General features: G+C 43.0%; 2 protein-coding genes across 7 annotated transcripts; both read right to left on the bottom strand.

Annotated features, from left to right (window-relative positions):
* Window positions 1-370: 370 nt before the first annotated feature.
* cant1b (calcium activated nucleotidase 1b) lies at window positions 371-8,271 on the bottom strand. 6 transcript variants are annotated; one of them, XM_041220569.1, is made up of 5 exons: window positions 8,133-8,271; window positions 4,592-4,716; window positions 3,242-3,913; window positions 2,546-2,749; window positions 371-2,319 (listed from the first exon to the last, which is right to left on the bottom strand). In XM_041220569.1, the coding sequence occupies exons 3-5, from the start codon at window positions 3,879-3,881 to the stop codon at window positions 1,949-1,951; spliced, it is 1,215 nt and encodes a 404-aa protein (XP_041076503.1). In that variant the 5' UTR covers window positions 3,882-3,913; window positions 4,592-4,716; window positions 8,133-8,271; the 3' UTR covers window positions 371-1,948. The 6 variants fall into 6 exon arrangements, with proteins under 6 accessions (XP_041076503.1, XP_041076501.1, XP_041076506.1 ...); XM_041220567.1 differs by having other exon boundaries at window positions 4,592-4,693; XM_041220572.1 differs by having other exon boundaries at window positions 4,592-4,680.
* Window positions 8,272-9,049: 778 nt separating this feature from the next.
* afmid (arylformamidase) lies at window positions 9,050-13,923 on the bottom strand. The gene is made up of 11 exons (XM_041220710.1): window positions 13,757-13,923; window positions 13,231-13,321; window positions 12,807-12,911; window positions 11,628-11,676; window positions 11,303-11,388; window positions 11,138-11,210; window positions 10,826-10,923; window positions 10,574-10,652; window positions 10,051-10,186; window positions 9,493-9,597; window positions 9,050-9,163 (listed from the first exon to the last, which is right to left on the bottom strand). Exons 1-11 carry the CDS (start codon window positions 13,784-13,786, stop codon window positions 9,119-9,121), a joined length of 897 nt encoding a protein of 298 aa, XP_041076644.1. The 5' UTR covers window positions 13,787-13,923; the 3' UTR covers window positions 9,050-9,118.
* Between the last annotated feature and the right edge of the window lie 1,177 nt (window positions 13,924-15,100).

Raw genomic sequence — 15,100 nt, 5'->3', positions numbered from 1 at the left:
ATTCACTTTGTTTCTGAATAAAACTCGATTGAAATTACCTGAAGACTGACTTATTTTAAGAAATCAAACTTTACACACTGCTGTAGTGAACTTATTTAATTCATGAATCAGATATTTTAAAAAACACCTATTTTCTAATGGTGTTTCAGGCTGAGCCACCATTTGATTGAAAAGTGAATCATTCATCAACTTCAAGGTGATTAAGGTAGCCGAAAGCCCAAGTCATCTTGTCAGCAAATCCAAAAAGTTTGCTGCATCTGTTCTTTAAGGGGTACTGAACATGGCTGGGAGGCTACCTTTTTATTTTAACACAGCAGCACCACAAAACTCAGCAGTGTTTAAAAAACAAACAAACAAAAAAACCTGCATATTGTCTTCATGTTTTCTTTATTCCTTCTTTGTGCAAGCAGTTTCACTCCCTGCTGACTCACTGACCCATCTGCCCACACAGTCGCCCCTTGCATTAGCAAGCAAGATAACTCGCCAATTCTGCAACACAGGACAAATCAATACATTTCTAACAGTGGATCTGAATTCGCTACGATTTCCCCTGGTTCTTCAAAATATGTCCGAGTGGTATGTGATGTCAGCAATTCTCATATGTATTGGCAACCTTTGTCTATACAAGTAGTGTACAAAGAAAAAAAAACTGTTCAGTATTTGTATTGTACAAATACACCTTAAACAAAAGTCACAGAAGACAGCTGGCAGTACAGATGGGGCTTGTTCTTTACACTTCCAGGGGAGGTTATATGGAAGACATATCCACTGCCAGCACTGGGTTTAACTGTGCTTCAAGGACGGTCTAACCCTTCCTCCAGTTCGAAGCATGGAAACACAGGAGTCCCACACAGATTTGAAAGCAGATGGCGATGCAGCACGAGAATGCACAACTCTGTTTTTCTATATGCATTGATTTAGAGGGGTTCTTCAAACAGTTATAAAGCCTTAAAACGTACTTTGTTCTGATAGGGTTAAAATTCGTTGAACAAGTGTTCTAAACATTGCAGGGGATTCTGCTCAATAAAGAATAAAGGCAATTTGTCTCCCATTTCCGCTGAAGATGAGCAGGTCACACACAGTTTTGTGGTTTTAACCCTTCCGTGAGACAGCTGAGGTCAATGGTGAAGAACAAAAAGGGAGAGCCCGCTGGAGCTAAAACTTCATTAAAAGGGGGATAAGTGAAATTCATTTCAGTTGTGAGGAAATGACCTTCGTAACTTGCGACTGTGCCAGACAGAGACTGCCCTACAGTATTTCACACGATAATCCATCAAACTGAACGTACACACCAGCCCCACTGCTTGTTTCAAAGCAGCATGCTCTGCTGAATAAACCTGTGCTGTTCCTGCCTCCCCAGTCATGTTAATCATTTATGGAACATCTGTGTGATATATCCATGGACATTAATGCATGTTACCATTAGCCTGTAAAGCAGCTTGGGAGGCTTGGTCACAGGGGACTTCATAAATGAAACTGCGATATTATGTTATTATCAAAAAGCAATGGTAAAATGTGCAAACGATATGGGGAGAAAGTGTGTGGATCAGTGACCAACATGACAGTGAAACATTTAAGAGCAACTGTTCTGGTATGTGTCCAAGATAAGACAATGGCTGCAGAGAGAGGAAGCAGAGGTGCCGTCCCAGTTCAGCAATTAAATAAACAGCAGCAGCTGCAGCAGCATCTAAATAACCACAAGCAGCAGCAATATTACAAGCAGGTTCCAAACTGGCGACGAGGTGATGGAAATCCATGTTTTTAAAAAAAAAAAAAAAAAGATATGCAATAAAGAATTTCTACAGTAACAAAGTGTTGTAAAAAGAGTTGGGCCTTTGAAGTTGCAATGGTTGAGAAAAACCCTCCAACAATCTTAGGATGGGTACAACAAATATTTTTTGATGTACATTTATATAAACTTTTTAAAAAAAAAAAACACGCAGAATCTTTAAATGAACTCCAGCCCTTCGTACTTGACGTCTCCGATCTTGGTCTCGGGCAGCAGGATTCGCCCGTCCAGCGTGAATGCCAGGATGTAGGTGGCCACTTTCCCGTCGTCCTCCTCGGACTTGAGCGCCAGGATGATCTGGTCGTCGGTGTCGGGGACAAACTTGAAGGAGGAGAAGCCGTGGGTGGGGTGGAGCTCTCCCACGCGGCTCACCGCGATGTCCTGGAAGTCCTGCGAGCACCGCAGGACCAGGTTGGTGGCGCGCCGCTCGTCGGCCTTCTCTTCGTATCGCTCTGAGCTGGCTCGCCGTGGCAGGAAGAACCATCGCTGCAGCGTGTCGCTCCAGACTCCAGACTCGTGGATCAGGTAGCCTGGAAGGAGAGAAGAGGGTTAGGCTCCCAAAATTACACTTGTCTTTTATTCCCTCGCACATCAGTATTTGTTATTTGTTAGAAACAGCTTGCTATTCTAAGTGCACTCTGTTCCTTTGGTTTGGTGGTCATAAGAAACAGACTTCGACTGTAATTTGAAGAACTTACAGTCTGCGATTTCCTGTGATCACCGCTAACTAAACAATCGCACCGCAATCAGTCTCACCTGGGGACTGGATGCCCGCTGCCGCTCGCAGGGCGTTGTACTGGGCTACCCAGCTCTCGTGCTCCACGTTGCCCCGGAAACCCACCACCTTCACCCACTGGGGGTTATCGTTCACCACCTCCCCAGTGGTGGTGGTCCACTGCTTCCCCAGGCCACCCACGTACAGGTGCTCATCCTTCACTGCCAGCCACTCCGCCTTGAACCCTGGGAGCACAACACCGCGCCTGTCATTAAACAGGGAACTTATACTACGTCTTATATTGCTTAATGGGAGACCCACTCACTATATACGGTATGATCAAATTACACAGAATGCTAACAACTTTAATTTTTTTTTTTTGCAGTTAGCGGTTTTAAATTTCATATTGCACAGATGCACTCCACGCCCCGAGTACACAGAAAACTTGGTGTCACCTGGTCAAAAAAAAAAATATATAAATGCGTGCAAATAACCAGATGCAGTATCCAAAAGCCTACTGCACTTTTAAGCCTGAACAATCTTTACTATAAGCATAGTATAACATAGTTAAACCTCTAAGCTAGTGGTGTCTGAGAAATGTCTAACCTAAGTAAGCTCCAAATTCCTGCCATGTTACAAGAGGCTTTACCAATCAGATTCCAAGTGGGGGGTGCCATCAACCACTAGAGGGAGACTCGTTACAAAACCATAACGGAAACACACTCCTGAGTACTGACCCTTGGAGACGGTGCCATCCCCGTCCGGCAGGATGACCCAGGGCACGGCCTTGCTGCCCTCGATGCGGTACACCACCCCGGTGCGATCGTCCACGCTGTACAGCCGCCCGTTGAAGGCGATTAGCTCCGACAGCTCCATGCCGCGGCCCTTCTCAGCCAGGTGGGACTCCAGCACGGTGTCCTCGCTGTCCCACTCCAGCGTCAGGGCATCCCCGCTCTCCGACACCACCACGTGGCCCTTCTTCAGCAGGCTGAACCAGGTGTGCTGCTCCTTGCTGCGGGAATCCGTGTCGAGGTCCGCGATCACGCCGATGCGGTACCGCACCCCCTGCGGGGTCCGCTCGGCCGGGCTCAGCGGATACGTGTCGTTGTAGCGCTCCCTCGCCACCCGGCTCATCAGCCCGCTGTGGGGGCCGTCGGGTTGGGACCTGGCGCCCCCCCCAGAGCGCTGCAGCTGCAGCAGGAGGAGGAGCAGGGTGAGCAGCACGGACACCCCCACGATGGCCCTCCACTTGAGGCGGAAGCGTGGGTCCGAGGCGTTGGTCATGGAGGCGAGGACGGGAAGGCTACCGATGGAAATGCGCAACGGGCTCATGGGCTTGTGCCTCTGCGGAGTGACATAGCCGGGGCCAGCGGTCATCAGGGTCAGCAAGCTTGAAGAACTGGAGAGATCTGGAGGGGAAACAATGAAGCAAAAGGACTTAAACGCTTTTGTAGCAATGCTACAAGTTAGATTCAGGCAAGCATTTCAACAAACAGGAACTCATTACTACTTCCATGTTTTATTTACCCAGCACAATGTTTAATCAAGTACAGTATAAATCATTAAACTATGCCACCACACCATACAATAACAGAACCCAAACAACTGCACATAGACGAGTTAAGAGGAGGAACATCTTTGCCTTAATGCATCACAGGTCCTATATACAGAAATACCTATCTAAGTACAATCAATTTATAACCGATGTATTGCTTTACAAGTCTCTAAGAGTACAGTGACACACACATTTCAAACTCTCCTTGGTAACCCTGTCACACACGCACAGAAACTCTAAAAGAAACTGAATATACAGATCATTACAAATTCATATCCTACCGTTTGTTTTTATAAAGCTGAAGGAACTTCGTACATCTCTAAACAACAGCCACAAAGTTCACAGATCTGGGTTTATACTGTCACATAACTAAAGAATGAAATTCCTTCTTTACGTTATGTAACACGTGTGTAGCTTTCTCTCATCTGCTGAAGCAGCCAGGGCAGGTGTACTAGCCCAGCACAGTGATTTAATTCAAATGCTTTATTAAAGTAAGTTCTGAATCTCCCTCTCTGTGTTGGGCTGTACGTACCTGCACTGCACAGCTCACAGGTCCGGGTCTAACTGAATGTCAGGCTGCAGATGTGGAGCTCAGGAGTGGCTTCACTCTGAAATACAGGTCTGGGAATGCAGTCTGTTCAACGGGTAAAGCAGGAACTGTCAGTAAACAGCACATCTGTTACTAACAGATAGGCCTGGGGCTGGTCTAACCAGATTGGTGTGTGTGTGTGAATAGCTTAAAAAAAAAAAAAAAATTTGAATGCAATTCACTTATGATTATCAGCTTATATAAGTACATGTATCATATAATGAAAATATTAAGTGTTTATAGACAAGTTTATACAGTTAAAAGCATAGATAATAATGAAAAACCTGGTTTCAAGCAGGTGTACTCAAACTTTTGACTGGTACTGTAATATTTATGAAACTAGCTTAAAAACTTAGCCCACAATGCTAAATAATGAACAAGCAGCACATATTAGGACATTAAATAACATGTTAGGGGAAAATGTAGACAATATAAAATATTACTTAACATTATTGATCCATTTAAAGAAGTTAGACCTCAGCCATTAAAATCAACATTTTTTTTGTCATTTAAACTAGCTGTCAATTTAAATAAGCGTGATAAAGAATATAGAAGCAAAAAACCTTCATCCTATTAATAAGTGAAGCAGCAATATATCTGCCAATGCAAGAGAAAAATGAGTTGAAAGCATGCGCCAGAAGTGTGAACATTTGTTTGACAAAGTTATTTATTTTAAAACTATTGTCGAGGACCGACATGACCATTCATTGTATAAACAGAAAGAAAAATAAATAAACCCCAGCTCAAATCAATTTGAAAATCCCACCCCCCACCCTCCCTGGCTGGCTGTAGTTAGAGCTCGCCTGTGACTCCTGACAAAGCCTTGAGATCCAGCCGTGTGTTTGTCTTTGCACAGTTCAATGTCCAGGCACTCAACACACCTTACACCTGCACACCTGAACTGAACACTGCTCCTTTCTTCAGTCAGCAAGGCAGGAAAGGGGTGGAATCAGGGAACTTACACAAACAGGCGACGCCCCCTTCGAGGAGAAGGTCCCACACAAAGCTGCAATTCTAAACTTTAGCGTTTTCTATCCCATAGCCTGCTGCTTTGGACCCTTTCCTTTTTCTTCCAGGACCTCTGGCTCCAGGCATGCTTCCCAGCACAGGATCAGCAGCAGCTTGACTCACTTTTGGTCATACAAATTTAATTAAAAATACATTTTTCCACAAGCTTTACTGTAGGGGTAACCGAGATCGACCAGGTTAAAGGACTGTTTCAATTTTTTTTTTTTTTAACGATTAGATTTGTGTCCAATTAAGAAGTTGTGAGTGAAAGCACAGAAAAACACTACCAACAACAGCATGCCTATTGCTTTTAGGACCTTTAGGACGCGAGTGCTGGAGACTCCACATCCACTGGGCAATGCTGGCTCCTATTGGTTAGCTGTCACTATCTGACACCAGAGAGTCTTTGAATACAGTTATTCAATCAAAGACGAAGGAGGGGGTTGGGGGGCTGCGTGTCACAACGCTACTGACTCTGTCTCCCTCCAGTATAGCCCCTTGTTTACTGTTTTCACTGTGCATGACCCCATCTGCAGCGCAGAAACAGGGCTGCAACTTTCTTTGTTTTTTTTCCCCCAGTGCTGGTAATGACTCCCATTGTATAGCAGTTTACCACGAGTTTAAGACGACACATTTGAGCTTCTAGCTAAGCGAGCTCGTGGTAAAACCTGGAACAGGTGAAACTGCTACGCACTATGAGTTTTATTTCGATCTGTTTTCAGAAATCCAAAGACTTATTCTACTGAATAAGACACTTCTACACGACTCCATGTCACTATATCAAAAGCAATACCGAGGAAGACTTTGTGATAAGAGGTTTTATTTATTTAACTCTCCCTCGTCTTTCTACATAATTTAAAATGTCCAATTCGAATGTTGCAACCCACTTGAAGATCAGGAGGAAAGGTTAATGGATGACCTCAGTGTTCCTCCCTGTCCAGCCGAGAATCTCTTCTTACTGGTAATAAATACTGCTGAACCCTGGAGGAGAGAGTCAACCTGACAAGACTGAAGTGCAAGCCTCACTGGAGCACAGTGAGGTGAACTCTCACCATGCCATTACCCTCCTAGGCCACAGGAGCACAAAGGCAACAAAAACATTCAACCCCTGCTTGTGTAACAGGGCGGAGGCTGGCCACGAACACGGGAGAGCGAGCACCTTAATCTACTTTAATAAGACACACCCGAGCTTGTTACATATATGCTGTGGCTAATCCAACTTGTAGTGAAACCTGGAATGGGTGAAGCTGCTATGCAATAGGAGTCTGATTTCCATCCTGGTGGCCTTGTTATCCCCAAGCAAAAGTGCACCACACTTGGAGAGCGCTCATTTAGCTTCAAGGCTCCGACTCTCTGGAGCTCTCTCCCAGCTTTGGTGCGTGATGCTCCCACCGTCGCTCGCTTTAAATCAACTCTCAAGACCCACCTGTTCTCTCTTCCTTTCCATGCTTTTTAAGCCTGATATCTGCTATTAGCTGCTGTGCTGCTACTCCTATTTCATGCGTTATGCACTTTCCTTGGTATTTAATGTATTGTGCATTGCTTTTTACTGTATAACACGTATTAAGCATTTCTCTGTGTTTAATGTATTATGGATTTTCTTCTTGTTACTGCATCTTGTAAAGCGCTTTGTGATTTTGGTCCACTATGAAAGGCGCTATATAAAATAAAGATTGATTGATTGATTGATTGATATCTAATATGGCCTTGTATGCTTACAGTAATGGTCAGTTTCTGATTCCACACCCAAGCCTGGTTATTCTGGACTAATTATACTAAGCATGACCAACAGTTTAATCACGTTTAGACGAACAGCATGCTCAAGCACACCATTCGAGTTCCTGATCAGTGGAATCAATAGAGCAACCCGCTAACTCATTATTGACCCACACGCAAGATCAATTAATACATTAAGAAAAAAACACGCAGGATGAAGTTTTCCTGGGTATTCCTCGGTCCATTCCTCTGGGTGTGTCATTGGAATTCTGATGCTGACAGAATGTTCACAGCTGCCGAATTCAAAGCAAATTCTCGTATTGCAAACCCCATTTCCCTTAGTAAACTATGCTTTGAAACCAGCTCCCCCCAACATACGCCCTGTGCATTTTATAACATAGATTTAAAAGTTTTTCTTTTTTAATGCTGTCATGTGTTATATTAAAGCTCCTTTCCAAACAAATATATCTGTGCTTGTTGCTTTTGACCACAACTCGCACCGCATTACTGTAAGTAAAATATGTTTCACTTGTGAAAGAGATCTGACCAATCCATTTACCCGTTTTGATTTACTCAAAGCACTGGTTTGCACTACCAGCTGATTGTTCATAATTTATTGTTTAAATCAATTAAAATACTGGCTTCGGAACCAAATCACACTAGCCGTTCTGCAACATAGGCTACACGCATAATAATTATGCATTACACTAGCGCCAAATAATTAGAATTAGTAGCACGAATAATTCAAACCCGTACTTACAGTGTGGGGCTCCTGTTCCAGCAGCTCCGGCTTTACGATTTGAAGCAAACGCTGCAGAAAGCCGGTATATTACACATTACCAGCTGCGGAAGCCATCTCCTCCTCTGCACTCTGATCACTTCCTTCTCGCAGCTTCGGCAGCCCGGCACCGCCCACCTTACGTATTCTGCGTAACGTGCGTGTGTCTCCTACAGAGATATTACATTGCGTTTGCTACCAGTACTGATAAAGACCTCAGCATACCTTTTGGAACTTTGTCCTGGTAAGAACCATACATTAAACACGAGTAAAGTAAACTAACCATGACTGTGCCATTTGGAGTTTGCTTTTGCTTTCCTTCAGGTTAGGTCAGTTTTAGTCTTCCCTAAACAGTTGGATGCAGCACATTTGTTATAAAATAGGCTTAATGTCTTTTAAAATCAAAGCACCCAAAGACATCACCTATTGGACCCTGCTTGGTGTAATCCCTGTATCTTCTAAAACCACAATTTGTTTGCGTCATTTTCTAGAGATTTACTGAGAATATTCATTTGGGTTTAACTGCAGTATAGAAGGTGAACAAAGATCCTGAAAATGACACATCTGTGTTGTTTTCCTTTAAGGCCTGTGTTGAAAGCATCACCCCGCTATGTGTCTTCAGTAAAATGTTAAATGTGGTTGTTTGTTGCTGATTATGTCATTTTGATCACAGAGGGACTGGCTCAGACAGGGGCAGCTGATTTCTGTGCAGCTCAGACTACATTTGGGAAATTTGAGCAAACAAACAAAAAGCACAAAGTTCAGACGACTAACGGAAGTGAACAGACAGCTAGTCAGATAAGCACAGCATTTATTCAGATGGTCAACTTTAAGACACTTTCATATATATATATATATATATATATATATATATAATATATTATATATTATATATATATATACTCAGGATGGTACTGTTTTGTATTTAATATGTCAGTCTTATGCATTTCAAAGTGGCTTTCATGGTTCTATGTGTGTGAAACACTTGCCCTTCTAATCATCTTCAGCAAAACCTGGTAAAAGAAACAATAGAATATCATTTAGATCATTAGCAAAAAAAAAAAAAAAAAAAAACAAGACTTGAATATCAGTACTGTTATTCATTACTTTCACAACTTCTGAGCACCCCTTGGGTACCAACATTACAAAAGCTAAAATCACCTCGCAGTGTCGGAAAAGGCACAGGTGAACTCCTATGAACAACGCATGCACTGAAACTGGAGACATCCTTAAGTTGCCAAGGACCAAGTAGAAATCCTGCAGGAAATCCTGAAGGCAGACAGAGATGCATCTCGCTGGTGACCACTGCGACAGGACAGGAATCTTAACAGAGGTAGCATACCTGTGTGAGATGATAATCTTCATGCGATAGTTGTTCTATTACACTGAAATGATCCGTGTTCGATACATCCTCGAAGCTCACCTTCAGCCCTGCACATTCCAAAGCCTGAAAAACAAAAACATCCATTGCACGGACACCAAAGATTGGATTTATTTTTCAAACCTGTAGTCTACTGATTAACAGTTAAGGGAAACTCATTTGTAAAATCAACAGAGATAGTCAGAGGAAGCTATAATGAAGAAACGAGGCAGAGAAAATAGTCTTCTAGTCTTTATATGGTGGACACATGGTAAAAAAAAAAAATAGAAGACATTAAAATTAAAATATATTTATTATGTGTCCAAAACCATGTTTTTTTCAATATTTCATGCATGACTCCTATGGTTAAACCAGGAATTGATGAAACTGGTATGCAATGGCATCCTTATTTCCACCCCTGCAGTAATGCATTGATACAAAGCAAGGTTTCCGATGGTATAAATCTACTGTACGCAGCTCACTTATTGATCTCATTCCCGCCTCCACCTTCCCTGTTACGATGGCAGTAAACAGCTGTACCTGGAAGTACTCTCGAGACTGCCTCCTGAACTCAGGAGAGTCGTGCTCGGCTACAGCCACCACAATCTCACACCCCGCGGACCAGCGCTTCAGCGTCGGCACCAGCTGCAGAGGGCTGCTCCGCACAGCGTCCTCCCTGAGGGGCAGAAGAGCGCGGATTGAACCTGGGAGTCTCCAGAACACAGATGGGCAAATACAAACAAGCGTGGAAAAACCCAATGAGCCCCATCAAAACACAAGCTTGTGTCACTGCATTTGGGTCATTGAAACAAACTGGACAATATGGTTAGGTCACATGTGAAAGTGAATAAGATTTAAAAACGTAGCATGCAGGTCCAGCTAAATAGGACCATGGATGACTGTCGTTTTTAAATGTATTTATCAAAATACTGTGATGGGCACCCCCAAAAAATGAATGAAATGCAGAAAACAAACGATATCATTGGCAGGAGCCCCGTCGTTAATGCCCTTGAGTTTCCAGTAGATGGCGTGCATGCGTTTCTCTTGGAAATTGAAAACCTACTCAGTCATCTTAAGGGGGTCGTTGACATAGGTTGAGATGATTGGCAGGAGATCATAAATACCACTAACAAGGACCGCACCTGCAATGAAGAGAAGTCGTTACTGCAGTACAGCCACACAGATGACAGCGAGCTCTGAAGGTGATGCCCTGGCTTTACCACTCAATTGCACTGATCATAGGGAGAGAATAAGGGAATGGGGGATAATGATTTGAAACTATACAGTCACATGCATAACTCTGTTATTGCCTTACCTTTGATGTTGGGAGTGACCTTATACTGGGACCAGTCTGTGGAGAGAACCATGGCTGCCAACTGACCACCTGCTGAATGGCCACACAGATAAACTCCACTGGAAACAGAAGACAATATTTCCATCACATCCCACAGCACTTAGACAGGCAGGGGAAACGACCCACAAGTGATGTCATTTGAGTCTTGTGTTTGCCTTTACAGATTTAGGGTGCTGTTCTGTTATGCTCTGGTAAAGCATGGAAATACTGCAGTGTGATTGGTCAGAAGGCTCTCAGCATGATCTGTATGGCACCCCCGTCTAAAAGTCTTACCTAATGTGAGAGTACTGCTGGACAATTGAGGCCACACTACGCCGGACCTGAGAAACGATCAGATCCATGCTACCTGGAGAGACAGAGACAGGGTGAAAGAATCACACACTGTCTGCAGGTGACGCCAAAGAGAACAACGATAATCATTTTTTTAAAAAGACCTACCTTTTGGTGCTAGGTCATAATCAACTGCTACTAGAGCAATACCTCTTGAAACCAGCGGGGGCACCATAAAGCCTGACTCTTCCTTACTGCCACAATAAAAACAAAAAAACAAAGCGAAAAGGCTTCTTGAACTGGGACCACAATTAGTGGTAAAAACAACCTAATAAACTGTGTGTACAGTACAGGAACATTACGTGGACCCTGAGTCACGCGTCACAATTTATTTTTGACTGTGTACCTTGTATTTTCACTTGTTCCATGGAGTTTTTGTATACATACAGCAGTTGACTTATGATATTTTATATGAGAAAATACGCACAAATACCTGAGAGCCTGCCAGTATCCTCCATGGATGTAGATAACTAAAGCTAAATCTGCAAAACAAAGATGGAAAAAGTTTAAACAGAACATTATGAATATTTCTCTACCTGATCAGTCCACAGGTATACAAGTACATTGGTACAGGGCATAATTGACATTCCATTAAAGGTGTTGCAGGTAAGATTTCAATCTAATTTCCTACCTTTTGTTAGCTTCACTTCCATTTTCACCAGTCCCCTTATCATTGCGAAGTTAAACTTTTCACTGCCAGTTTATCTAAATGTCATTCTGATCCAAGGTGCTCAAGAAGCCAGGTTTGATGTAGAATGCACCCAACCACCACCGTGGCCCCATCCAATGTGTAACCTGACCCTAACCCCATCCACAGTGTACCCTAACCTAAACCAGATCCACTGTATACCCTAACCCCATCCACTGTATACCCTAACCTAAACCAGATCCACTGTATACCCTAACCCTATCCACTGTGTACCCTAACCTAAACCAGATCCACTGTATACCCTAACCCCATCCACTGTGTACCCTAACCTAAACCAGATCCACTGTATACCCTAACCCTATCCACTGTGTAACCTAACCCTAACCCCACCCACTGTATACCCTAACCCCATCCACTGTGTACCCTAACCCCACCCACTATATACCCTAACCCCATCCACTGTGTACCCTAACCCCATCCACTATGTACCCTAACCCTAGCCCCATCCACTGTGTAACCTAACCCTAACCCCATCCACTGTATACCCTAACCTAAACCAGATCCACTGTGTACCCTAACCCCACCCACTGTATACCCTAACCCCATCCACTGTGTACCCTAACCCTAACCCCACCCACTATATACCCTAACCCCATCCACTGTGTACCCTAACCCTAGCCCCATCCACTGTGTAACCTAACCCTAACCCCATCCACTGTATACCCTAACCTAAACCAGATCCACTGTATACCCTAACCCCATCCACTGTGTACCCTAACCCCATCCACTGTGTACCCTAACCCCAGCCCCATCCACTGTGTACTCTAACCCCATCCACTGTATACCCTAACCCTATCCACTGTGTACTCTAACCCCTTCCACTGTGTACCCTAACCCCATCCACTGCACACCTCTGACATGATTAGAAGCTGTCATTGTAATAACAAACACTCATTGTCATGCCTTGTGGTGGACAGGCAGGCAGGTAGATGTCCAGTTTCTCCCCCTCTCCTTCTCCATATGGTACGTTTATCAAGGTCTGTGCCACGCTGCCAGCTTTCTTTGTACCTGGGACATAACACAAAGCAGGCTGCTTATTTTGTATAAATACGCTAGTCTCCAACAAGCATTGTGAGAGATGAAAAAAATACTGGACCACAGAACTGTAGAAACTTAACTATGGTGTTAAATTTAGAACCAGCATCCACTGACTTCAGCAACTATTGATGAAATGGGAGGGTGTCAGTGATGAATGTTGTCAATTTACCTGCAAGCTCAGGTTTAATAATAATGTAGCGTTGTATGTGGGTGTTTTATAGAGAAGCCGGTGAGGCTGTACAAATAAGTGAACAACAAGAAGAGTCACCATTTTCTAATAATACCACACCTTCTGAGAGAGCTGCAACATGGGCTGTTATCACTTCATCCTTGCCCATCCTATGTGACCACATGCTGGGGGAGTATTGCTTGTCAAGCTCCTGAAATGTTAACAAGCCAAATAACTAGAAAAGAAACATCCTGTTAAACTACAGAACAGCACAGCTAACAAACCTTCAGCATGGAGTAACCCTAACCTTGCTCCTTCTGCAAAGCGTGGACACACCATTTCACTGCAGCCTAGCAGCACAGTCATTCAAGAAATAATACATGGATTCCCCTACAGGTTTTGATTTCATGTCAATGTTTCATTTGCAACATGAAGTCAAACAGGGGAGCCACAGCTCTGAGCTTTGAACTGTCTGCAGTGCCACTGAAACACCCTCCTGTCTTTACCCACAGCACAATGCCGTGACTCCATACACTGGCTGCTTTATAATCTCACCACACAGGAATACAGTAATTTCCTATATCTTGAAGTGATCTGTGCAGGCAAGCTGTACTGCAGACACATTAAAACACAAACAAATCTCTACCTCTTTCTTCATTTCCTTCCAGTTTGCCATGCCTCTACAAAGCCCGTGCTTTCCAGAAAGCTGAGTACCACGTGATCAGCTCCACTCTGAGGTCTTTGTAGACATTCAGCTCAGCCAATTAACTTTTAGCAGCAGGTCCTGTCTTCCCACTGGCTGGATTGAGGAGAGGGGTCTGTTATCAGCTATGCGTTATCGGAAAAACAAACAGCAGTGCACAAATAAAATAACGAGTCTCATGAGAATGTGAAACTACAGAAACCACCCATTTACAAAAGAGGAAGAGAGTGAGAATATAATAATCGTGTTTGTTTATCCTGCACTGATACATAACACTATACTGTTCTCTATGGGGAACCAAGCCATGCACCACATGAGAGGGTTATACATTGGAAGAAAATATTGAAAACAGAGTAAAATATTGCAAACATTAAAAAAAAAAAAGTACAAATTGCAGATTTGACTTGAGAAAAAATGTATTTCAGGCCTCTACAATAATATTGCTAGAGGCATGCAAATGACACTTCATTTTATTGTGAAAAAATGTAAAAACAATTGACCTTTTATAACAGATTTTAGAAAACCTCTCTCTCTCCAAAAGATCTAGTCTATCGCGTACCCCCACACCAGAAAGGGTCATAGTAAACCTATGAAAACAGAAAAAATTGCATTTTCTAATTACTAGGCGTAGTAGAAGCAGGACTGCGTTTACTACTGAACTGTCTCGCTGAACCATATGGTCACCTTAAAACTTCGACCTATAAAATGTAGCCTACACAACGTCAACGCCAGTTAAATTCTTATTTTAAGCACACACTGCTTAAAAATGCAGCATAACTTAACTGTATCAAAAACAAGCCATAAAATATCCCGTTACAAACTTCAGTGAAAAAAAAAAACTAAACTAAATTTGTGTACGTAAAAAAAGACTACACAATAATCAATTCCTGCTTCAAAATTGTGCGGGAAAATGACTTTATAGACCATCTCTTCCTACTGTGAAAGCCATTGGTCAGAATAAATATGAATATTCAGTACCTTGGTATACCATATAACCGTACAAATTGGCATCACAATTTTGGAAACACAGTAACAGAAAATATATTTAAAAAAAAATAATCATACGGAGTTTATGTTACTATCATAATATAACTTTATGATTTATCAAATGTTAACGCATGGGCCAAAATATTGACTTGCACTTTCTCAAAATATAAATAACTAAGTAAACAAAAACTAGCTAAGAATATACTCCTATTTGCGTGAATCTACGGTATTCCAAAGCGCTGTATCCTGTCCAAACCCCTCCCAGGCGCTTTGCAGCGCTCGGCGGCGGGAGATTTGATT

This window comes from Polyodon spathula, chromosome 20, assembly GCF_017654505.1.
Source record: "Polyodon spathula isolate WHYD16114869_AA chromosome 20, ASM1765450v1, whole genome shotgun sequence".
NCBI lineage: Eukaryota > Metazoa > Chordata > Actinopteri > Acipenseriformes > Polyodontidae > Polyodon > Polyodon spathula.
Note: the sequence above shows the minus strand (reverse complement) of the source record. Positions and strands in the feature narration are given on the sequence as shown.